This window comes from Sorex araneus, chromosome 1 (assembly GCF_027595985.1).
Source record: "Sorex araneus isolate mSorAra2 chromosome 1, mSorAra2.pri, whole genome shotgun sequence".
In the NCBI taxonomy this organism is placed as follows: Eukaryota; Metazoa; Chordata; class Mammalia; order Eulipotyphla; family Soricidae; genus Sorex; species Sorex araneus.
This window is the reverse complement of record NC_073302.1, coordinates 37,127,460-37,152,435: the sequence shown is the minus strand read 5'-3', so window position 1 is coordinate 37,152,435 and position 24,976 is coordinate 37,127,460. Positions and strand designations below refer to the sequence as shown.

At 45.6% G+C, this 24,976-nt stretch overlaps 2 protein-coding genes across 5 annotated transcripts; one reads left to right on the top strand and one right to left on the bottom strand.

Annotated features, from left to right (window-relative positions):
* The first annotated feature begins 3,966 nt into the window (after nt 1-3,966).
* On the top strand, nt 3,967-18,014 carry TRMT10B (tRNA methyltransferase 10B). 3 transcript variants are annotated; one of them, XM_012931606.2, is made up of 9 exons: nt 3,967-4,090; nt 5,989-6,186; nt 7,607-7,715; nt 8,323-8,447; nt 10,699-10,851; nt 13,942-14,020; nt 14,586-14,653; nt 16,755-16,878; nt 17,568-18,014. In XM_012931606.2, exons 2-9 carry the CDS (start codon nt 6,001-6,003, stop codon nt 17,672-17,674), a joined length of 951 nt encoding a protein of 316 aa, XP_012787060.1. In that variant the 5' UTR covers nt 3,967-4,090; nt 5,989-6,000; the 3' UTR covers nt 17,675-18,014. The 3 variants fall into 3 exon arrangements, with proteins under 3 accessions (XP_012787060.1, XP_054979968.1, XP_054979967.1); XM_055123992.1 differs by lacking the exon at nt 3,967-4,090 and adding an exon at nt 4,618-4,839; XM_055123993.1 differs by lacking the exons at nt 13,942-14,020; nt 14,586-14,653.
* A 1,486-nt stretch (nt 18,015-19,500) lies between these two features.
* On the bottom strand, nt 19,501-24,732 carry EXOSC3 (exosome component 3). Of its 2 annotated transcripts, XM_055141507.1 has the most exons (4): nt 24,324-24,732; nt 23,517-23,666; nt 21,864-22,015; nt 19,501-19,896 (listed from the first exon to the last, which is right to left on the bottom strand). In XM_055141507.1, exons 1-4 carry the CDS (start codon nt 24,654-24,656, stop codon nt 19,695-19,697), a joined length of 837 nt encoding a protein of 278 aa, XP_054997482.1. In that variant the 5' UTR covers nt 24,657-24,732; the 3' UTR covers nt 19,501-19,694. The 2 variants fall into 2 exon arrangements, with proteins under 2 accessions (XP_054997482.1, XP_054997492.1); XM_055141517.1 differs by lacking the exon at nt 21,864-22,015 and having other exon boundaries at nt 19,727-19,896.
* Between the last annotated feature and the right edge of the window lie 244 nt (nt 24,733-24,976).

Below are 24,976 nucleotides of genomic sequence, written 5' to 3'. Positions count from 1 at the left end.
CTCAAATAAAAAGAAAATCACCTAAGTGGGGACCAGGAAACAAGATGAGCGAGTCAACAGTAGACAGGAGGACAGGAAGCCACAGGAGGGTCAGAGGGAGGCAGTGGGGGAAGGGGAGAAACCGTGTTCTAAGTTCTGCTCTGCGCTTCTGTTCCAGATGCCAAAGGGCCATAATGCTTGTCACCTCCACTCAACCCGGGTCTGATGTGCTGGCTAGCTCGCATCTGCTGGTGCTCACGGATTTATTCCTGGTTCTGCTTTAATCACGGTCACTTCTGGCAGGACTCAAGGGACCATAATGGGGTGCTGGGGATTGAGGTCAAGTTGGCCACATGTAAGGCCAATGCCCTTCCCCCTGTCCTGTCACTCCGCCCTTCTTGCTAATTTCTGATCAACTTTGAGGACAACACCTCAAAGTAGAGGGTGTGCAGCATTATCGTGGCCAATCAATAATCGTGGAAGACTGAAGCCCCTGTCACATGCCCTCAAATGTCTGTTTCCTTCTTCATTTGATTTCTCTCCCCTCAAAGCCATTAACCACCTGGGGTCACTATGGTATGGAGCTGATATTTTCCTCTGTGGTTCCAGGAGGAATACTAAGTTCCAGCAGATCTGGGAACCCCCTCGATGCTTGTTGAAAAGCTCAAATGAAGGAGGACTTGCCCTGGCAGCATCCTTGAAGTGCACACTCCCTCCATGAGAAGGAATGGGTCCAGCCACCTCACAGGGCAAGAGTTGTGCTTGCTTGTTTGCGTTTAAGTTTGGGTTTTGTTGGGATTTGCGGTCATGCCTGATGGTGCTCAGGGCTTACTCCTGGATTTCCACTCAGGGATCACTCCTGGAGAGACTTTGGGGACCACAGGGGGTGTCAGATATCAAATCTGAGTGTGCACCATTAAGCCAAGTGCCTTGCCCACTCTGATCCCAAGGGTCAGTGGTTTAATAACTAAGAAACCACTGGACATTTACACATCTGTCTTTGGAAATCAATCAGTCCACCATCCCATGGACCGGTTTATTTCTTTCAACATTTCTACATCTATGTCATGTGATGTCTGATGCAGGATTATGTAGGCAAATAACTGTTGGAAAATCCTGTCTTCAGGACCTCCTGGTCTCAACCTGAGATCAGGATCTTTTGATGATGCACAGAGCCAGAAACCATCAAGAAAGGTGTGCTGTGCTCTAACTAACACTGGTGGGTGGGTTGGTGTGTGGGCGGGGGGTTGTGAATTCTTATAATTACCACTGAAGGTTGAGAGATAGGAGAAGGCATGGCGTGACTAATCTCACAGTGAAGCATTTTTTGGAGGCAGGAGCAAGAAAGACAGGAAGAAATCTCCCAAGTAGGATGGGAGGGGGCTGGAGCGATAGCACAACAGTAGGGCTTTTGCCTTTCATGCAGCCGACCCGGGTTCGATTCTTCCGCCCCTCTTGGACAGCCCGGCAAGCTACTGAGAGTATCTCGCCCATCGGCAGAGCCTGGAAAGCTATCCATGGTGTATTCGATATGCCAAAAACAGTAACAACAAGACTCACAATGGAGACGTTATTGGTGCCCGCTCAAGCAAATAGATGAGAAACGGGATGACAGTGACAGTGAGAGGATGGGAGGGGTTTGTAGTGCCCCTAATTCCTCTTCCCTTCCCCCCATCCTCCCCTCACCCGCCCCCGAGCTGAAGCAAGAGCTGAGCCTGTTCAGTCCCTAGAATTGGGGAACAGTAATCTCAAATAAGAAGGAAACCTCAGAGGCTGGAGCAATAGCACAGCAGGTAGGGCGTTTGCCTTGCACACGGCTGACCCGGGTTCGATTCCCAGCATCCCATATGGTTCCCTGAGCACCGCCAGGAGTAATTCCTGAGTGCAGAGCCAGGAGTAACCCCTGTGCATCGCCGGGTGTGACACAAAAAGCAAAAAAAAAGAAGGAAACCTCAGATTGAGAGCACATATCCCCCTTCCCCATCTGGAGCAGTTGCCCCCCCACCCCCCATACTTCTCTAGTGAGGAGGACAATGGCTAATTTTCTCACTGAGCTTAGATTCAGGTTATTTAGTTAGGCAGAAATGGGCTCATCTTTACAACTGGTTCTGACCCTGAGGCTACCATCTGTGATGTAAATTTCAGCTAGCCTATGCTCAGGGCCCCTTCCTCTGGTTTACTTGATCCTCTACCTCAAGGCCTTCATAGAGAACAGATTGGAGCTTGAAGAGCTCAAAGAAGAGAAGTTATTTTGGGTGAGAGAGCTGGAAGGAAAGTTTCTTGATGAGAGTAGCACGGATTCAAACTAGTACATTAAAAAATGTGTTGAGGGGCAGAAGAGGTAGTACAAAACGAGAAACAAAAAGGTCTGAGTTTCTGGAGCCTGGAGTGATAGCACAGTGGATAGGGCATTCGCCTTGCACGTGGCAGACCCGGGTTCGATTCCCAGCATCCCATATGGTCCCCTGAGCACTGTCAGGGGTAATTCCTGAGTGCAAAGCCAGGAGAAACTCCTGTGCATCGCCAGGTGTGACCCAAAAAGCAAAAAAAAAAAAAAAAAAAAATCACATCTTTGGTCAACAAACTGGGCAGTAACATGAGAATATATCATAAACATGATCAATATAGTTCTCTTGAGCAGCTTAACAGTTAATAGGAAACACAGTGATAGTTTAAATAAAATCAAGAAGAACTGGATGAGCCAGTACAGACTCTTAAAAGGGCAAATGGTTAGGGTTTTTTGTGGGGGGATTGGAGGTGGAGAGGCCACACCCAGCAATGCTCAGGAGTTACTTCTGGCTCTGCATGCAGAAATTACTCTCAACAGTGCTTGGGGTCCATGTGTGGTGCCAGAGGTCAAACCCAGATCACCCTCCTGTGAGGCAAACGCCCTACCTGCTGTACTATCACTCTAGCTTCTGAAGAGGAAATGTTTTAGCAGAGGCCTGAGTATTCAGAGGAGCCAACTGTGGAAAATGTGACAGGAAAGGGAACATACCTGCAGAGACCTTTATTTGAAGCACTTCAAGAAGTCGTGGGGCTCAGACACAACAAGCTGGAGGAAGGGTGAGAGAGGGAAGCCAGGCAAGGCCTTGAGAAGGTGACCTCTTCCATCAGGTAGAGGGGCAGAGAGAGTCCAGGGGAAGACACTTTCCTAGCACTTGGTTCCTGAGCACAGAGCCAGGAGTAAGTCTTGAGCATTGACAGATGTGGCCCTTAAAGAAATCAAAACAAAAATGCATCCAAATATGATATCACAGAGGGTCCTTGGAATAGAAGAGAGACATGCTCATCAACAAATGAATGGAGCAGTGGGACCAGTGAAGTGGTTCATTTCTGTAGAAAAGAAGCCATGAGCAGTAAGGCCAGAGTGTGTGTGTGTGTGTGTGTGTGTGTACCTGTGCACACCATTTGAGCCCTTTGCAAGCCAGCCCCAGTTTCTGAACAAAGAAGAGAGGTAGGTAGGGCTGGGTTTTTAGGAAAAGCCTGTCGGTAGCTAGAAAGAGAGGGAAAGAATTTTGGTTTCAGAATTTAAATTGTGCTCTGGTATCTAACTCCCCAAGATGAAACTGTGGGGTAAGATCGGGGGGTGTGGTGGTGGTGGGGTGGGAAGGAAAGGAATAAACTGGGATCCCTCAGGGCTGAGCAAAAAGAAGGGGATTGTGTCTCATTGGGTGGTGGGTATAACCAGCTCATTCATGGTGCGGCCTCTGAAAGGTTGAGCATCCTAAGGGAGTCTGTGGAAGAGTCGTGTGTGTGTGTGGGGTGTGTGTGTGTGTGTGTGTGTGTGTGTGTGTGTGTGTGTGTGTGTGTGTGTATTAGGGTTGGGAGGCAGGGAAGCGGAGCTATACACGGGAGAGAAAGCGACAGAGACAGAGAGAGCGCTGAGATTGGAATCGCTATCTAACCGCGGGGAAGCCTAGGCTCAGAGTGTGAAGCAACACTCCAGGCGGGCGAAACTCCAAGGTTGAAGTCCCTGGAGGCGTCTTGCACGCGGAGTGGCCAGGCGAAAACTTCAATTCCCAGGATGCTGTTCGACAGGGCCCGGAACCGGAAGTGACTCGAAGGCGTGGCCTACTGTGCACGGGCGTGGCTGCTAGCGGTGGCTCAGGTATGCTGGGGCTCCTTTGCCCGGTAGGCTAGGGGTGGGGGGTTCTGGGGTTCGGGAACCTGGCGGGGTTATTTCCCGCTCCTGGCGCCTCCCTTGCAACCTGCGGGCCCCGCACTTGGTGCCTGGGCGTGGAGCTGCTGGGGCTAGCGTGCGGCCCGCGTGCTACCCCGCGCCCAGGCCGCGACGTCGCGGGAAGGTGCGGAGCCTGGAGGCGGGGTGACCGCGCTATTGCAGGGGGCTCCGAGCTCCGCACCTGCAGCGTGAGGGGAGCGCGCCGAGCTCGCGCTGACGGCACCGGGGCGCCGAGTGCAGGCGGGAAACAGAGGCCGTATTGGGGAGTGGCAGTGCCCGCCGCTGAGCGCGGGGGACCTCAGCCCCGGGAGCGCGGTGGAAGGCGAGAGAGCGGCGGCGCGCCCCCCGGGGGTCGCTGGGTGCAGAGCACAAGAGAGGGGGGCCAGGTGTTCATGACCAGCGGCGTAGCAGTTCCGCTGTCAGGATCGGGGCTGTTGGAGGGGCATGGGGAGTCTGCGGGTACCGAGCCGAAGGACTGATGTGATTTAGGATGTTCTTCTGGGGCACACGCTGCAGTGCTTGGGGGTCTGTGCTCCAGGGGTCCCTCCTGGTGCTACTGGGCGACCATACGTGGTGCTGGAAATCAATAGGGTTAGGCTGCGTTCCCTCCCCTAGGATGTTCTTGTTCACATCTCAGCTCTGAAGGAGTGGGGAAGCAGGAAGACCAGGTGTAAGGGGTATGTGCTTGTCCTTCTGGAATCTTCCTTCCTTCCTTCCTTCCTTCCTTCCTTCCTTCCTTCCTTCCTTCCTTCCTTCCTTCCTTCCTTCCTTCCTCCCTCCCTCCCTCCCTCCCTCCCTGCCTCCCTCCCTGTTCATGATTAGGTTCCAGTCACAGTGTTCCAACACCCATCTCTCCACCAGTGTCCCCAGTTTCCTTCCCATCACCTCCCCAAGACCACCACAGCCTGCCTCTCTGGCAGATGCTCTCGCTCTTGCTCTCTCTCCCTCCCTCCCTCCCTCCCTCCTTCCCTCTCGCTCTCCCCCTTCGTCCCTCTTTCCCCGCTCTCCCTCTCCCCTTTTGGGCATTGTGGTTTGCAATACAAAAATACAAATACTAAAAGACTATCAGGAATACCCCTTTACCTGTTTTTAACATTCAGTTCTTGTCCAGCATGATCATTCCCAGTGATCACAATAGCTGTGATTGTCATAGGGGTCCCTTCTCTATCTTACCTACCCTCCACCCCAGACACAGTTGCAGTTGGTTCCAACCATTGGCCAGTCCTCCTACCCTGTTCCCCCGGTCATGGGTATTGATCTTCTACTATGTTTTTGTACACCACAAATGAGTGAATTCATCCTATATCTCGCCCTCTTCTTCTGACTCATTTCACTCAGCATGGTACTCTTCGTGTCCATTTAGAAGCAGTTTTTATGACTTCATTCTTCCTGGCAGCTGCGTAGTATTCCATTGTGTAGATGTGCATAGTTTCTTTATCCATTCACCTGTTCTCAAACACTCAGGTTGTTTCCAGATTCTGGCTATGTTGAATAGTGCAGCAATGAACATAGGAGTGCAGATGGTGTTTCTGCTGTGTGTTTTTGGACCCCCACGGTATATTCCCAGAAGTGGTATTGCTGGGTCAAATGGGAGCTCAATTCCTAGGTTTTTTTTGAGGAATGACCACATTTTTGTCCTACAAGTTTCTATGCTGATTCATTTTTCTGAAGGACTTTGCTCAGTTCAGTAAATCTGCTTGTATTTTATTCACTTTTCCAGTAAGTTAACAATACCATCTGCCATTTGCACCTAGGAAAAGACCTCTTTAAGTCCAATACCGTCGTGCCTCATATAATTGTGCCTTTTTCTATTCTGGGTGCAAAAGAGGACTAAGCACATGGATTGCGAACTGGAAGATCTTGCCTCTAAAACAGAGCCCCATGTGCTGCGGGAACCAGATGGCCTCGTATGGGACCTGGATGAAGAGGGCATCTCAGAAAGCTTTGGGCTCCTGCAGATTGACGTGGAGTGTGACCCACAGAAGGGAGAGGCCCTGCCCACAAGCAGTGCGCCCTGGTGCTCGGTGAGTGCTATGAGTTGCCTGGGACCCTGTATTAAGGACAGGTGTGGATAGCAAAATGGCTAGGAATGGATTTAGTGTATTCCAAGGTATGCGTTTCCTGTTCTCGAATTTAAAATTTCAGGGTTGGGTTTTTTGGTTTTGTTGTTGTTGTTTGTCATTGTTATTGTTATTGTTATTTGAGCTATAGGAAAAGTAAATTAAGCTCGAGCAATTTTTTGTTTTTGTCTTGTATTTTTGTTTCTGGGCCACAACTGAGAGTTCTTATGAGCTACTTCTGGCTCTGTACCCAGGGTCACTCCTGGTGTGGTCCTCAGGGAACTGTAAGCTGTACCTAGCATCTAGTTGGGGTTGGCCACATGCAAGGCAAGAGCCTTACCCCTTCCTATCTTTAGCTTTTGAGAGATTCCCCCCCCCACACACACACAGACACAGAAAATCCTACTTTAATGGTACAATGTGGCAGTCAAAAGGGTTCTTCTTTCCAGTTTTTAATTTCAGCAGTGTATCCCCATAGAATCTTTTCTGCCTTCTTGTTGAATTTGGCATTCCTTTATGTAGTCAATATAAAGCCATCTCCAGCTATATTTGTCTCATTTTTCAATTTGCTTTTTCCTCCATCTCATACATTTTCATGTCAGGTTTGACCCTATCTGGTCAGCTGACAACACTGGGCATTACTGGACCCCTTCAGTACAATCTTAGAGTCCCAGGTCAGGGTTTTCCTCTTCTGTTTCCTCTCCCATCTTTCTGCATCTTCTGCACTGATATCTAGCAATTTCACTGTCTTCCTTTCTTGATGCACATGCTTTTTTTCTTCTTGCCGTTCCCATTCCAAACAAGCTTTTTAGCATCCAGTGTGTAGATAATTGAAGTCTTATCTTTCTCTACAACTGCTTGATTTTGTTTTTCTTTTTGGGTCACACTTGGTGATGCACAGGGGCTACTCCTGGAATTACCCCTGGCGGTGCTCGGGACCATATGGGATGCTGGGAATCGGACCCGGGTCAGCCACATGTAAGGCAAATGCCCTACCCGCTGTGCTATTGCTCCAGTCCCTGGTGATTTAACTTTTGCGTTTCTTCTCAGTCTTGGCCTCCACTGCTGTGATCCAGCAAAAATTCCTAGGTCCTATTCCCCAAGAGATTTTTTTTATGTACCTCAGAAATTATACCTCAGGAAATCTAAATTGCTCCAGACACTGTCTCTAAAGAATTAGGGCCTTGGGCACATCCTATCTTTTTGCTGGGGCTGTGTTCTTGAAACACAATTTAGTTTATCTCTGTTTTTAAAACTAATATAATTTTTCTCTCCTGAATTTATGTCGAAATGAAATACAAATTAAGTAACTGTTTCTAATGTTCATTTTCCTTTTTGGTGCTTACGAAGTTCTCAAACAATTTTGTTTTCTGGATAACATAAGAAAAATGTCCGGAGAAAACAGAGACACTGGGAAAAAGTAGTGGCAGCAAAGAAGAGCAAAAGGAAGCAAGAAAAGGAAAGGAGAAAAGCCAGTCGTGGAGAAAATCCAGGTAGCAATAAATCGGATTGCGGGGGTCATCATATTGATCTGATACAAAGGAGTGACGGCATGTTCCTAGGGGAGTGGGAATATTGTTTAGGTAAAAAAGAAACATCTGGGAGGTAGGATCTATTGTCCTCTTTGGGGGGAACAAAAATATCAGAGAAAACAGACTTTAAGGCGGCCTTTCAAATACATTCTATCTAGTGCACATTTACTTATAAGTTGAGAAGTAGAAAGAATGGTATCATAAGCATTTATTTAGGGCCTTGTACTAAACTCAAGGCTGAGAGTTTTACGAAGGTTCCTAGAAGTGTAGGTACTTTGACTGTTGTTATTTTGCAGGTGATGAGAAGGAGGCTCAAAAAAATAAGTAAATAAACTTGCTCAAGATCCCAAAGAAAGTAGATGAACTTTGACTTGAACCCCACAAAATGCTTTCAGGCACTCAGTCCTCAGCTCTCTGCTTTGACCCCTTAATGAGCGACTACTGTACATGAGTTTCTGTTTTCATTTTTAAAAAAGCCCCTCACCTGGCTGGAGGGATTTTTTTTTCCTGAATCGTATTCCCATTTCCTCCCTTTGATTTTTTTTTTTTCCTGATATTTCTGCCCTAGGCATCTGCCCCCAGCACAGCAAACGTTTTCTGAGAGCTTTAGCCAAGGAGAGACTTTTGGAAGCTAAACATTCAGGACCAAGACTCTGTATTGATTTGAGCATGACCCACCACATGTCACAGAAAGTAAGTTATCCACTGAGCTCTGACTTCCTGCCCCCCACAGCAGGGCCTGATCTCACGTGTGTGATTCTGTCAGAAACCAGCAGCATGTGTACACGTGGTTGCCCCAGTAGAGATAAAGGAAGAGAAGAGACACTCTCTGGTTTAGTTTGCAGTTTTACCTTCTCTTCAGTTTTGAACCCAACTGAATTAGCTCAAGTTCCCACAAAGTAGATGAACTCTGATTTGGACCTCAGAGCCCGCAGTCCTCTGTGGTCTATTGATAAGATCCCAGCCTACATGGTATCGTTTGACTTCAGTTCCTCTGAGATGAAATCTTGGACCTTCTTTGGGGAGGAATATTTGCCCGGTTGCATGTTACAGGCGCGTGGGAGTTCTTCTTGTAGTGTGGTATTTCAGTGTTCTCCTGTTCATAGTTTTGGTGAGGGGGAATTTCTACCTCAGGGTTCTGGAGACGAATGAATTCATGACACTCCACACCAGATGAGATGACAGCTCATTTGTCACCTCTACTTGTTCCAGGGGCTGGAGCGATAGCGCAGCAGGTAGGGTGTTCGCCTTGCACACAGCCAACCTGGGTTCTGATTCCTCTGCCCCTCTCAGAGAGCCCGGCAAGCTACCAGAGTATCTGACCTGCATGGCAGAGCCTGACAAGCTACCCATGGCGTATTCGTTATACCAAAAACAGTAACAACAAGTCTCACGATGGAGACGTTACTGGTGCCCACTCGAGCAAATCGATGAGCAACGGGATGACAGTGACAGTGACTTGTTCCAGGGGGACAGTGCCCCTGCTTATCTTGCAGGGACCTAAGGGTGATGTGTCCAGGGGCAGAATGGACAACCAGGGGCTCTGGGAAGCCAGCTCTGTGCTATCAGAAGAGTCGAGTAACACACGGTTCTTGCAGAAGCCTGTCTTCGGCTGTTGGGAATAATTCTCTGGGCTTCCAAAGACTTGAAATCAGCTGGTTGGGGATAAACAAGAACTAGGCCTGGTCCCCTTGATAAAAAGGATTGAATAGGGGGACTGGAGAAATAGTACAGCAGGTAAGACGGTGGCCTTGTATGAAACTGACCTGGGTTTCGTCCTTGGCATCCCATATGGCCTCCTGAGCACTGCCAGGATTACTCCTGTGTGCAGAGCCAGGAATAATCCTGAGCATCACCAGGTGTGGCCCCAAACCAATTTTTTTTTTTTTTTTAGAATTTTAGAAGATCAAATATTTTGCTCATGGACCTTATCCATGGGATCAGAATCAGGAGAAAAATTCGCAGTTACACCATTCAGGGTCCTCTGGTTTCTTGGTATGTCAAGGTGGTACATACTATTGGGCCTTCATTTTTAGGCATTTTGCCTAAAATTTTCGTTGTTTATGGCCCCACCCAGCAGTGCACAGGGCTTATTCCTGGCTCTGTGCTCAGGAACCACTCCTAGTGGGCTAAGGGGCCATCTGGGTGCCAGGAATCAAATGAACCCTTATTGATCATGTGCAAAGCACATGCTGTACCTGCTGTACTATCGCTCAAGCCCCTCAATAATTTTATGCTGTTCAAACCAATTATATCAAATCCACAGCTTTTTCTGTATCTAACCAAATGAAATCAGATTGTGTTTCTTTCTGCAAGGTAGAATCCGGGTGGAAAATCAAAACTTCCAACCCTGTTGCAGCTCCTGAAATTAGGGAGAAGTTTTATTTGACGGAGAATAAAAATTTATGTAATCTAACTTCTTTTAACGAGTTAAACAGTAAACACATAGATTTTTAGATAAAAATGAAAATTTAATTTTATAATTTCATAAACATATGATGGCAGGTCCAGAAGGAAGTGGGGTTCTCACTTTCCCCAACTTTTACCTATAAAGTGCCTCACACTTTATCCCAGAGAAATAGCAGCTTAGTTTGAGCCAGGGAGACAATTTAAAGAGCCAGAGCGTTATGCTTTACATGCTGGAGACTCGAATTCAATCCCTGTCACTCCATCTTCCCCCAAGCACCACCAGGAGTGACTCCTGAACCCAGAGCCAAGACTAGCCCTTGAGTATCACCAGGTATGTGCTTCCGGGGAAAGAGGAAGGTGTGCTTGGGTTGTAATTTGCTTGCCCTGGCATGTCACATCTTCACTCCTGGAGTAATATGGTTCCTCTTAGTGAGGTTTTCCAGAGCAGCACTAATAAACAGGTTCAAAAGTTATTTGTTGACAAAGAATTATCGTGGGCAGTTTCTTACCCTGACTTCTTTTTATTTCTTTGAAGGAACTAAGCAGACTGGCTGGACAGATCCGAAGGGTGTATGGTTCAAATAAAAAAGTTGACAAGCCATTTTGGATCTACCTCACGGGGTTCACAACAGACAGTCCCCTGTATGAAGAGTGTCTGAGGATGAATGATGGCTTTTCAAGTTATCTGGTAAGCCTCATTTTGTGAGTTTGAATTGTCATCTGAGAGGTAGGTTGTGGCATAAATTGTTCAGTCTGAGAATACTGAGAACCGTTCATATTTCTTACATTTTAAATTTTTGATTCTTGGAACTCTGGAGGGGGTCATGCAAAGTGAAACCAGTCAGACTAAGGAAGACTGGTTTCAGATGCAGGGGGATGAAGTAATAGTACAGTGGTTAAAGCATTTGCCTTGCATGCAGCCAACCCAGGTTCAATCCCTTAAACCCCGTATGAGTACCACCAGGAGTGATCCCTGAGTACACAGCCAGAAGTAAGATCTAAGTACAGCCCGGTGTGGTGTACCCCTCCATACCTCCCCTGCCCCCCCCCCAAAAAAAAATTCAATGTAGGATCCAGAGAAGCAAACGGAAGAACAACCCCCCAAAAAAAAACATCAACACAAGTCATGGAACTAAGATGATCAGAGGTAGAGAAGGGAGGTCAGAGAAGCAAAACAAAAGAACAACAACAACAAAAAAAAATCCATCAACACAAGTCACGGAACTAAGATTATCAGAGGTAGAGAAAGGTCAGAGCAAGGTGGTTCTGTGGCCTGGCTGAGGGATATTGGTACTTTGGGGGTAGCTGTAGTGTAACATTTTGAAGAAGGTGTGAAAGTGTCCCCTAAAACATACTCTTACATCATTGTTACCTGAATTCATGTATAAAGAAAAATAATTTGATTTTCAAGCTGGTGCCACACTATCAGATACATTAGCAGTATCTAGAGCTGCATTTCTGTCCTGTATCTTGTATACTGTAGTGCATATTCCACGATGGATGATGTGGAAGAAAGGTCAAGACCATTTCTCATTAGAGCAGAATTAGGTTTGTGAGGGTGCAGTGGGGAGGATGGAAAACTTCTAAAAATTGTAATTTAGGCATTGATTTATAATGTTGGTAATGGCAGGGTTTCTTACAGAAAACACTGCAACACCAGACACCCTCCACAATCCCTACTGTCCTACTCCCCCACACCCCACTCCTCACCAGTGATACGCTTCCTGCTGAAGATCAGGTCTTTGTTTCTGTTGCTTTTGAATATTTGTTTTCTTACTTTTTTTTCTTTTTGGATCACACCTGGCAATGCACAGGGGTTACTCCTGGCAGTGCTCAGGGGACCATATGGGATGCTGGGAATTGAACCCGGGTCGGCCACGTGCAAGGCCCTACCCGCTATGCTATTCAGCCCCTTCTATTTTTATATCCCATGAGATGTCATTCATATCTGTCCCTCTCCTAACTTAACATGATACTCTCAGACTCATCCACATAGCAGCAAATTACATTTCATCTTATAGCTAAGTAGTATTCCATTCTGCATATGTACCATAGTTTCTTTACCCAGTCATCTATTCTTGGATAACCGGGCTGTTCCCATATTTTGGCTATTGTGAATAATGCCACAATTTACATAGAAGTGCCAGTGTCTTTTTTGAATAGTTTCGGGGCCCTTTGGCGTAAATGCCAAGAAATGGAATTACTGGGAGAATGGAATTATATGGGAGATCCATTTGTAGGTTTTGTTTTTGGGCCACATCTGGTGAGGATGCCAGGGATTAAACCTGGGCTGGCCATGTGAAAGGTAAACACCCTACCCACTATACTATCACTTCAGCACCTCATTTGTAGTTTTTGGTCCATATCGTTTACCCAAAAAGGCTGGAAACAGTCCCACCAGCAGTGGTTCAGAAGGAAAACTATGGGAGTTCTGTGGACTTAAGATGAATTTCAGGGCATACTGAGGCATTTTTCAGCTCATTCCCTGTGGTCTCATAAATTTAGTGCTCGATACACAAGAGCAAGAATCCAGATCTGTTCCTAGGAAGTGTCCCTGTTTTCCATTATGTAGCTGAGACTGGGTAGTGCGGCCTCCCCTGGAGGTCTGAGGTGACAGTTGAGGTGAAGGGTGAGCTGGGCCGTGTCATAGATAGGTTGCATCTCTGCTCTGTGTAGGTCAGTTTTGCCTCTTTTTAGGCACACCTTTCCAGTCTTTTTTTTTTTTTTCTTTAATTATATTGAACCACCGTGAGATAGTTACAAGCTTTCATGTTTGGGTTACAATCATGCAATGATCAAACACCCATCCCTCCACCAGTGCACATTCCCCACCACCAGAATCCCCGGTATACCCCCCCTTTCCCACTGCCTCCATGGCAGACAATATTCCCCATACTGTCTCTCTACTTTTGGGCATTATGGCTTGCAACACGGACACTGAGAGGTCATCATGTTTGGCCCATTATCTACTTTCGGCATGCATCTCCCAGCCTCTGCAGCCATCATTTTCTTAGTGATCCCTTCTCTATTCCATCTGCCTTCTCCCTTCCACTCATGAAGCAGGCTTCCAGCTACGGGGCAATCCCCCTGACCCTTGTATCTACTGTCCTTGGGTGTCAGCCTCCTGTGATGTTATTCTATACTCCACAAATGAGTACAGTCCTTCTACGTCTGTCCCTCTTTTTCTGAAGCATTTCACTTAGCATGATACTCTCCATGTCTGTCCATTTATAAGCAAATTTCATGACTTCATCTCTCCTAACAGCTGCCTAGTACTCCATTGTGTAGATGTACCAACGTTTCTTTAACCAGTCATTTGTTCTTGGGCACTTGGGTTGTTTCCATATTTTGGCTATTGTGAACAGTGCTGCAATGAACATATGGGTACAGATGTCATTTCTGCTGTGCTTTTTTGCATCCTTGGGATATATTCCCAGAAGTGGTATTGCAGGGTCATATGGAAGCTCAATTTCTAGTTTTTGAAGGACTGTCCATATTGTTTTCCAGAAAGACGTTCCAGTCTTTTTTCAAGGTTGTCCCTGGCATTGTCACTCCCTCCCCTGTAGTCGGTTATGTCTGTGGGTCCCGGTACTTTGTCTCATTCTATAGGGTTGAATGTCTCTGCCTTGCTATTGCACCTCCCCAGCTGTATTCTGTAAATAGGCTGTCAGCCTTGTAGCCCCATAAATGCACCAGGAGCCATGCCTGAGCACTACTAGATGCTGCAGTGTGGGCCATGTCAGCCCAGCTCCCACTGCATTGGGCTTATCTTTTCCAGCTGGACAGAACAGAGGAAGACTGCTTTAGTGTATTTCCGCTGGACACCCTGGTATACCTGACTCCCGACTCCGAACACGGTATGTACTTGAGTAGCACATTCTTTGCCCTTCATCTTGTTATTCCCTGTGGCAAATTTATTAGCACCACCCAAGGAGTATGAGGACAAGCAGTGCACCTCATCTGGGCAATGTCTCCTTGGATACATGGCTCGTGTCCTACCAGGTTCTGCTCTCATCCCTTCTGGAAACTCGTGCCCTCTGGCAGTCATTCCCAGCATCCCTGGTCAGCTCCCCCGCCACAGGCCCTCCTTAAGCGCAACTTTAGATACACTTTCCCGCAAAAAGTCATTCATGTCACATAATTCTCAAATGAATTGGTGTTGAGTTGATGTTGGTATTATCCTCTAATTATTTCACTTCCCTTTATACTTTTGTCTCCTTTCTAACTATGGTTAGATTTGTCATTGATTTGTCTAATTAAATGTCCCCCCCCCACCACCACCTGAGAATTAGCAGGTCTGTATTTTATTTTCTAGCTAGTAAATTCCTGCCATTTGTCATTAACAAATCTTTACTTTTACTTTCTTTGGATTTAGAAATTATAAAACAGAATTGATCTCAATGGCCCTCATTTTTTCATTAGCTCTTGAAGATATTGATCCAAATAAAGTTTACGTCCTTGGTGGACTTGTGGACGAAAGCATTCAGAAGGTATGTTTCAAAAAGTGATGCTTTTAGAGGTACTTGTTCAGTCATTAACATGCCCAAAGGACCTGAAAACTAAGCGGGAACCAGAGGAAGGAGCCCATTCTTGGGGCTGCAGTGATAGTACAGCAGGTAGGGCACTTGCCTTGCACAAGACCAACTCAGGTTCAGTTTTCAGTACCCACAGGAATGATCCCTAAGTACCACCAGTTGTGGCCCAAAAACAAAACAAAGAGAAACCCATTCTAGATAGTGACAGAATTCAGTCAGGAATTAGAATGGAGAGTGTTCGGTCATTACGTGGTGAGACTCCTTTTTTCTCCTCCGTTAGTTGTGCAAGGGTAATTCTCATCTTGACTGGGCAGGCACTGACTCAGCATTCTTTTTTCTTTGGTGGGTGGAGGAGGTAAGTGGCATGCCCAAGTGGTGCTGAGGGATCACTCCTGGCAGGGTTTGGGGGGATCATACGGGTTGCCAGGATGGAAACCAGGTCAGCCCCCTGTGATGCGAAAGGCCATACCAACTATAAATGCAGTCCCTGACAACATTCTTTACAACTCTTTGTTCTTTATGAGTTGTTTGCTCCTTCGTAGACCATCTTCCCCGCACGGGCACATATCTTTCCATAATGGCAACTGTAGTGTCCTTGTTCCTTTTGTTGAATTGGGCTTTTAATACAAATTGTAGTTTTTAAATATCCAAATATTTATTAATAATTTACTTATCAATATCCAAATACTGATAATTTACTTATGTTTATGAATTAGTGTAATGCATGAATATAACATAATGGTTAAAATTAAAGGCACATTAAAAAGGACAGTGAGATGTCATCCTTTACATGAGGCAACAATTAATGTGTATCAACCATGACACATGCAAGTGTTGTGGATGTTCATTTTTTTTTTACAAATGTATTTTACTCATATGTATATATAAATACATATACATGAGACACACACGATTACTGACTTCACGTATCTGAATGGTTTCAGACACTTAAAATTTAGCTTATTTGGAGTGGCTCAGAGGGAGAACTAGAGCAAATGAGTAGAAGGAAAATGGTAAATGTGGCTTAATATCAAGGTTTCCTATTAATGTGGTACTGTGAAAAATTGGAACTGTGAAAGGGTTATCCATTAAAATGTCGACTGCTACTTGGGACTCACAATGGATAAACAAACATTGGGTGGGTGCGTGTCTTCTGGACTAGTTAACTTTGAAAACTCTTTCAAACCCAACTGTGTTAATTTGACCTCCGTAATCTGAACCTTTCTCTAAATCTTGAAGTCTAAAACTTATAAGGTAGTGAATATAGTTTAAACTTCCATTTAAATTTCAAGCTGATTCAGGATATCATAAAAGTAATGTCAGTTTGTAAACTGCAATCCTAAATGGATTCTTCCACTTTTGGAAATTTCAGAAACCTTTTTATTTAGCCTTTTACCGTAACAATATATTTGTTGCTGTTGAGCTACCAGATTTAAAAGTGGTTCCCCTAATCAATAATCTATCAACAGACTCTGAAGTGGAAATGCCACATGTCCAGAATGGGATCTTACTGATTTAGGGCTAGGAGTGTTCTCAGTGATACGAATAACTTTTGTGGCTATTAGCCTCTTTTCACACATTTTCTTCTTTGTTTTAAGTAGTATTGAGGCTAGCAGACAAATGACCCCAAATAAATGAAGTATTGTTGCACAGGCTACTACTCTTCATTCTGTAATACTGTTCATACTCCGCAGTTTTTCCATGTTCATAGAATGTCCTTTAAAAAAAAAAATTGAGGTCACCCCAAGTGGTGGGTGTCTGACTGAACTTCCAGCAATGTTTAGTGATGCAAACTGTTGACTGAATACTAGTGGGCTTCCTGAAGCCACACCCAGTGGTGCTGGTCCATGGGGAGGGCATGCCGCGCCAGGGATGGAAACCAGGGAATCACATGAGGCACATGCTACTTGAACTGTCTCCCTGAACCCAGAGTACTCTTAATGTATGATCACAAAGTGGAAATGAGCGTGATGGTAAGTGGGGTTTCTCACAATTTGATATGCATATTACTAGAGTATATGCATGTGTTAGTAAGAAAAATATTTTTAATTTACAGAAAGTGACGTTTCAAAAAGCCCAAGAACACTCGGTCAAAACTGCTCGCTTGCCAATCCAGGAATACATGGTCAGATGCCAGAATGAGAAAAACTATCACTCAGAGATATTGGCGATCAATCAAGGTACTACTCACGCCCACACCCAACCTGTTAGCCTCAGGACCGCTGCTTTGCACTGTTCAGTAGAAATGATAAATGATCCTCATGTTAGTCTCGCCTGTGACTACTGTACTTACCGTGTGCACTTTTGTGTTCTGGCCACTCAGAAGTAGTGTTTTGGTTTGGGAAGGGGCTACACCCTATAGTTCTCAGTTGCTAATAATTTCCAGCATGGTGCTCAGGGGGCCTTGTGATGCTAGAGATCAAATCCAGGCCTCTGGCATGGAAAACATGCACTCCCACCTATTTTGGCTATTTCTTTGGCCTCCAGCACTTTAGTTCTCGTTCCACTTCCCACATAGGTCAACAATGGTTGAGACTGTCACCGTGACCTAGGACACCCTGCTATCCTTCACATTCAAGTTTAGAGGCATCGCAGACAGCTCCCTTGCTCTTCCCAGGTTGTGTCACAGCCCCTTTCCTTTAGAACCAGTGTTCTGTGTTCCTGCATATTTCAGCATTTGTCCACTCACAGCCCCTTTGTTCCTCAATGTGAACACTTTCCACACGGCCCTGTGTCTGTGCTTCTCTTCCCAGAATCATATATAGTGCAAAGAAGGTTTGAATGACATATTCCAAAAAATCCTTTTCTTCTAGTCATTTTTACTAATTTATTTTCCTGTGACCCTATTTTCTGTTTACCCTTTTAACAGTATTTGATATCCTGTCCACATACTTTGAGACTCAAAACTGGCCTGAAGCACTGAAGAAAGGCGTTTCTCCCAGAAAAGGCTATGTTCTCCCGAACGCAACAGAATGACAGGCAGCAAAGATCACAGCTGTAGGAGGAAAGATGCCAGAGGGGCCTTGAGCAAAGAGCCCAGCAGAGAGTGGCAATGGCTCATACTTGCCTTTACATGGTATTCTGGCTCTCCACTAGGCTGTAAATTAACATTAACAGGGATCACATTTTGTTTTTTTGTATCTTCCATAGTGCCTAGCTCACAGGAAGTGCCCAGATATATGATGACAAAGTAAAAAGTTTATAAAACAAGGAATGACTATGTGTTAATCTTTTGTACACCTATTTATAACTAAGCTACTACTCCTTGTAAAAAGATGATTAAATGATATCAGAAATAAAATTTTCACTAATTACCCTGAAACCGTGTGACTTTCTTCAGCCTCCTCTGATCATGCCACTTTCCCTAACTTAGTAATATGATGTACATTCTTCTCAGGATCAAACTATTCTAACTGCTCATACTTTGTTGCTGCCAATCACTCTCCTACACTAAAGCAACCAAGTTTAGTGTATGGATGTGGAGGGCTTTTCTCTTCCTAATGGTAGCTTAACAGGACATTTTGCTAAGCATCTTTGTATGCATAGGAGATAAAACTGAAGAAGCGGGGCTGGAGCGATAGCACAGCAGGTAGAGCATTTGCCTTGCACGTGGCCGACCCGGGTTCGATTCCCAGCATCCCATATGGAGTATTCCTGAGTGCAAAACCAGGAGGAACCCCTGTGCATCACCAGGTGTGACCCAACCCCCCCAAAAAAACAAAAACAAACAAACAAAAAAAACTGAAAAAGCAAATACAATATTAGCTCTAATTTGGAAGTAGCTGGAAATACACTGCAGGTGATGCAAGAAAGTTAGATACCTCTTAGAACACAAACTTAGGATACCTTTCCTCCTGTGCTAGATAAAATTGCTTCAGTTACTCTGGAAGTATTAAAAAATTGGTAGCTCAAGATGCTAGCTAGCAAGTTCAGAAAGGGTATTCTTGGTTTCCAAAAAAAATTGTCCTCATCATAATTTGATATTTCAGGATTTGTAGATTTTGAGGGAGGGGGGAGTAAGTTGTTTTTTGTTAACTTAAAAACAGCCCATCCTTCAAGAAACCCCTTTAGGAATGTTTTTTGATCCTCACAAGCATGTGGAATGAGTCCTACAATCTGTCAGCTTCCTGTGTGCGGTCTCCAGCAGTCTGCAGCCCTAGCTCCCGGAGCATCCTCTAATCTATGACTGGAGAGCTCACAGGCTTCTGTTCACTCTGGGCTTTAAAAGAATTTCTTTGCCAATTTTATCACAAACCTCAACCATTTTTGAAAAAAGCCTAAGCAGGTTAATTCAGTTTCTAGATGATTTTAGCAAATAAAATGTCTGTATTTGGATTCAGACATCCTCAAAACAAATCGATAGAAAAACAAAAACCAGACAAACCCCAAATAGCCCGTAACATGGAACTACTATACAACTACTGAATTCTCAATAGCAATAATAAAAATTACTAAGTGTTATTTGAGCTGGGCATAGTATATAAATCCTGTAATTACAATTTTAAAGACATACTCTTGTATGTAGATGTTGAGAATGAAAGCCAAGTTACTGAGTTTGGTTTAACTAATGTGTCTTTTGCAGTTACTAAGAATGACAATCCATGAAAATACAAAAATAAAGCAAACTTCTATAATTATTAACTGTTACCCTCTAAATAATGGAATTAGAGTGAGTTTGTTTGCTTTCTTATACTTTTATATACAAATTGCTTTGGTGAACCTTTTAGTATCACAAAGTAATTAGCCACTTTCAAATTATAGGATATTCCCTCTAGAACAAAACTGAGGACATTAACACAAAATAAATAACTTGACTTTATTGTAAAAAAATTGTAATTTTTCTCACCAGCAACGTGGGTAACTTTTTACAGATTAAGAATTCTATTAATATGTATATTCATAAATAGAAGATTAATGGAGAAGCTCACCTGAAAAAAAAACACTGCCCAGGAAACCCAGTCTCTTGGCTCAGTTGACCCATCAAAAGCTATAGAAATCAACTTTCAGCCAATCTGGAGAAGATCTGTTTTCTTTGGTCTGTTGTCATGTGTTCACAAGCTTCTAAAATATTTGCCAAAATTAAAGTCTGCTGAATGGTTTTTGCTTTAACCCATATTCTTCCATTCATTCCAAATACAATTTCCAGTGGGTAGAGTTTTCCTAGTTCTTGTATTATTTCACAGTCTGGAGCTAACAACCTGGCAAGGAAGAAGAAAATGAAATTATAAGTGGTAGGGTGTGACCTGATTTCCCTTTAGAAAAACTCCTTTTCGGGTCAGTTTTCCAGTCACTCAAGCCCCTTCCCTCCCCCATCAATTCAGGAACAAGTATTTGCTGCCTTTTTATTTGGTGAGCGAGGGGAGTAGAAGTACCACACTTGGTGGTACTCTGGGCTTACTCCTGGCTGTACTCAGGGATCATTCCTGCAGTGCTCAGGTGACCTTGTACGGTCTGGGAATGGATCCTGGGTCAGCTGCACGCAGGCCAACACCTTAATCCCAGACCTGCTATCTCCTTCCTTAAACTGGGTCAGGGGGGGCTAGGTTCTAAAGACCGCAAACCCGTCACCAATTTTTAAGTTCTTCCCCCCTATGTTGGAAGAGCCCCTTCAATATTTCAGAATTGTAGCTTTTAAAAATTAACTATAGAGGCCAGAAAGACAGTACAGCGGACAGGGCACTTGCCTTACATGAGGCCAACCCAGATTTGATCCCTGGCACCCCATAAGGTCCTCCATAAGTGATCTTTGAGTGCACAGGATTAAGCCCTGAATACCACTGGGTGTGACCCCAAGCCTCCACTGTAACTTTTTTTTTTTTTATCTATAATGCTAACAAAACTTTTCTAACCAACCAGTCAGTGTTTGATGAGTATACACTCTAAAACTACAAAGGTGCTGCTTGTTAAAGTCTGCTTCTCTTGAGCAAGAGAGAGCTGTATAGCTGGAGCATAAGCCTTGCAAGCAATATGGCTGGATTCTATCCTTGACATGGCATGGGCTGGAGTAGCCCCTGAGCACTGCTGGGTGTAGTTCCAAAACAAAAACACTTTTTGACTAACTCTCAAAATTCGTAGAATAAGCAGCAAAATTTGGAGAGGCCTCACGCATCGGCAGAGGAACCCAGGTGTGTGTAATCCCATCAATGGCCAACATCCAGAGACTTAAAAGCAAGCTCCCAGAAGCTACAAGATATCTTGTAGCCTACTTCTCCCTCTGGGAGAAACTGGCAAGTTTCTGAGAGTTTCCTGCCCACATGGGACAGCCTTGCAAGCTTCCCATGGTGTATTCATATGCTAAATCCAGTAACAAGCTGGATCTCATTCCCCTGACCCTGAAAGAGTGCGACATTGACATCATTGGGAGGGCCAAGTCGAGAGAGACTTCTAAGATCTCAGGGAAAGGACAAATGGAGAGGTTACTGAACCCGCTCGAGAAATCGACGATTAAGGGGATTTCGTGATTGTGAAGTAGCAAAGAGAGACCAATCAGAGAGCTTTGCATCTCAGCAGTGCCCAAAATAAGCCCTTTAATACAGCACAGCTGGTGTAGTAAGGGTCTACAGACTTAACCTCTGGAAACTTTTCTACAAGAAGAGATCTGTTAACTTCTGTGATTGGTTGACAGCACTGATTTGAGAACACATCTGTCAAACAACATGTGGGCCCATAACCAAATTCGGCAATTTTATACAATAGTAAACTGTCTTTAAGGGACTCAGAAACGTTTTTGCATTTGGGCTTAGTTTATCAACTCTAAGAAACAGCAGATTTTCCAGGGTAGCTCAGACTATCAACACACAAACTAAATCATCAAAATACAAGTGAATTTCGTTTAGAGGATAGGTCTAAATACATAAATTTAAATCTGTGCTAGAGGCATGCTCTTGAAGCCCATGTTCTCCCTTGAACACGTATCTTGCTTGTCTGTTTCTTTGCTTATTTCCACTCTGCAGAAGCCTATGTTCTCTTAAACACATACACATACTTCTCTCCATCATATTTTTCTAAATAATTTTCAATAAAAACTATCTTGCTTCACAAAATAAATAAAACTGTGCTATAAAGACACCGATCAACTCGGAGGAAAGAATCCAATTCCCCAAATGAATCAACTTTGCAAGAAGATACAATTATAAAAGACAAGCAAGAAGTTCTCAGAACTTACTTTCTAATTAAGCCCAAAGTTACTTTAAAAAGCAGACCATCCTGTCCAATGACACCCATCCCGTTGGCTCTTCCACAGCCGTCAATACAGACCATCTCTGGTTCCATATCTTTATTAGCAACCACAAACTGGCCATAGATGAGATCTCCAACCTACAACGATAATTACAAAAATTCATTTCCTCTCAGCAAACCATTCTATAGGAGCAGCTGTTGTTTCCACAGGCAGCAATGCAAGCCATTTACAGTTCTGTAGCTAAGGGACAGACTAGATTTCAGGATTCCTGGGTTCCCACTAACACATGTACCCCTCCCTTTACTCATCAGGAAGCCCCAAACTAGTATTCATCTCAAAGCTGGAGAATATCCTCAAGGGTTAAAACTTCGATACAGTAGCCACATGTGTTTAACTGGCATTTAACTAAAACTTTAAATATTTCAAGTTTCCTGGCTGGAGTAGTCACATCTGAAACAGCCACATGTAACTGACTGGTGACTGCCATACTGTTTCCTCAGTACCCATGTAAAAACGGCAGCATCATTATAGAAAGCACTGCTCCAGGGAATTGTCAGCAATTGATAGAGGTAACCAACTCTCAGCATGCAAATTGTTCAAAGTAAAGGTTGAACTAAAGACATGTGAAAGATGAGTGAAAAGGGGAAAGAAAGAAAAGGAAAGCCCAAATTGGAAATTTGAGCGAACAAGTTTATTTCCCTTTTCGGGACCAAGAAAGATTAGGGAGAAAAATTATGTGACTTAAATTTGAGCGAACAAGTTTATTTCCCTTTTCAGAACCAAGAAAGATTAGGGAGAAAAAATTATGTGACTTAAGTTGAGATGCAGGTTGTAGAACCCAAAACCAGAATGGATGAATGGATGGGTGACTGACAAGGAAATTTATGTAAAACCACTTTTCCTTCCTCCCTGTCTAAAGTTATGGCTTACTTTGTTGTCTAGGATGACAGGCATTAACAAATGAAAATGTGAGAAGATATGTAAACTTACAACTCAATACACAAAAATCATCCCTCAGTGTAGAAATGTAAAGAATACAAATGAAAAGAGTATATTTAACTCTCTGCAGTGCTGACAGTTACTGCTAAATAACTGAAGAATTACCGAAGGAATTCTTCAACCTAGAATTGTTACACAAATGCTTGAAGATGCTTAACTGCAAAACAGGTCATGCTTCTGGGGACAATTTAGGCAGCTTTCTGATACTATTTCTGGTTATTAGAGTTTTTTTGTTGTTGGGTTTGGTTTTTTTTTTTTGCTTTACACCCGGCGATGCACAGGGGTTAGTCCTGGCTTTGCACTCAGGAATTACCCCTGGCGGTGCTCAGGGGACCATAATGGGATGCTGGGATTCGAACCCTGGGTTGGCCGCGTGCAAGGCAAATGCCCTACCCGCTGTGCTATCGCTCCAGCCCCCTGTTGGGTTTTATTTTATTTTTTTTTGGGGGGGGTCACACCTGGCAATGCACAGGGGTCACTCCTGGCTCATGCACTCAGGAATTACTCCTGGAGGTGCTCAGGGAACCATATGGGATGCTGGGAATCAAACCCGGGTCGACCACGTGCAAGGCCCTACCTGTTGTGCCATCACTCCAGCCCTATATACCTCTTTAAACCAAACGTTTCTTTTATCCTTACCTGGACATTTGGTCTGTTTCTTTTCGTGGCGCCTTCAAATGCTAAGTAAGAGAGAGAGGCAGGCTCACTCCCTCCAACATCGACCTTGAAAGTGTCTCCAGATTTAGCAGTCACTATGCCAATTACATGGTCCCCTCTCACTGGGACATACTGCAGAGGAAAAAAACAAACAAAAAAAAGTGAACCACCAACAAAATGTCGGTCACTTCCAGGACCTCTTGTAAAGAAACCCTCAGCAAGTCCCCAGTAAGGATTTGGAAAACTATTTTGAGGTCGGTCCAGCGACAGTCGGACGTCAACCCCCATCACTGCGTGGAGCCGCTGGACACTCGGGTCGATCCCCAAGCACGGCCAGGTGTGTCCAAAAGCAAGGAAGAAACTGGAATCACCCACCCACCCACATCATGAAGTCCAATGGTTTCAAACAGGTATCTCACAACAAGCCCGGCGCACGCCCCACTTTAGGTAAGGGTCCCGAGCCTCTGCGGGCACAAGCCCTCGGCCCGAGGGCCACCAAGAAAACCCTTTTGTTTCCTTTATGGGCCAAGTCTGTGCTCCTAAGGGGGAAAAAAAAATCCTGCGTTTCCCTTGCAGGCGGCCGACCGGAGTTCGATCCTCGGCATCCCAAATGGTCCCCTGCGCACCGCCAGGAGTGATTCCTGAGTGCAATCAGGAGTAACCCCTGAGCATAGCCGCGTGTGACCCCCCCAAAAAAAAAATAAATAGAAAAGGAGAAGTTCCTCTTCCTGCGATCTCGATCAATGACCTACGCCTGGTTCTTGGCCTCTGGAGGGCTCGCTCGCTCACCCGCTTCTGCTGCGAGTCCACCCAGTACACGCCGCCCGCGCCGCCGCCGCCGCCGCCGCCGGGCTCCTTGTGGCGGAGGCGCCCGCACTTGGTGACCAGCAGGCGGTCGCCGCAGCGCCGCAGGCCCGGCCCGCACACCACGCGCACCCGCGAGCGCGTCCAGTTCGTCAGGCGCAGCGGCCGCTCGCCCGCGCCCCCGGGGCCGTCGGCGTCCTCCTGCTCCGGGAGGAGCAGCTCCTCGCCCGGGAGCACCACCTGGTCGAGCAGCGTGCGCGCCGCCCGCGCCCGGCCCCCCGACGGGTACTCGGCGGCCACAGCCCCGGCCTCAGCCATGCGGACGCCCCGCTCCTGGCCCCGCTCTCGGTCCAGCTCCCTCTCCCGCTTCCGCTTCCGCCGCCGCCGCCGCCGCCGCCGGCGGCCAGCCCAGGAACTTCCGTTTCCGGTGACTCCAGGAGTTCCGTTTCCGGCGGCGAAGGCGGGGCCTCGGCCCTATCTCGGCTCCCGCCGCCGGGATTACGGGACGGCGTCTGCGACCCGTGCAGGGGAAACCCGGGATGCGGCACCCCCCCACCCCCCTCCGCGCGACGCCGTCGTGGTGGGTGGAAGCCTCCGCGAATCTGCCGCCACCATTCATGCACCCGCCCTTCTCCGGC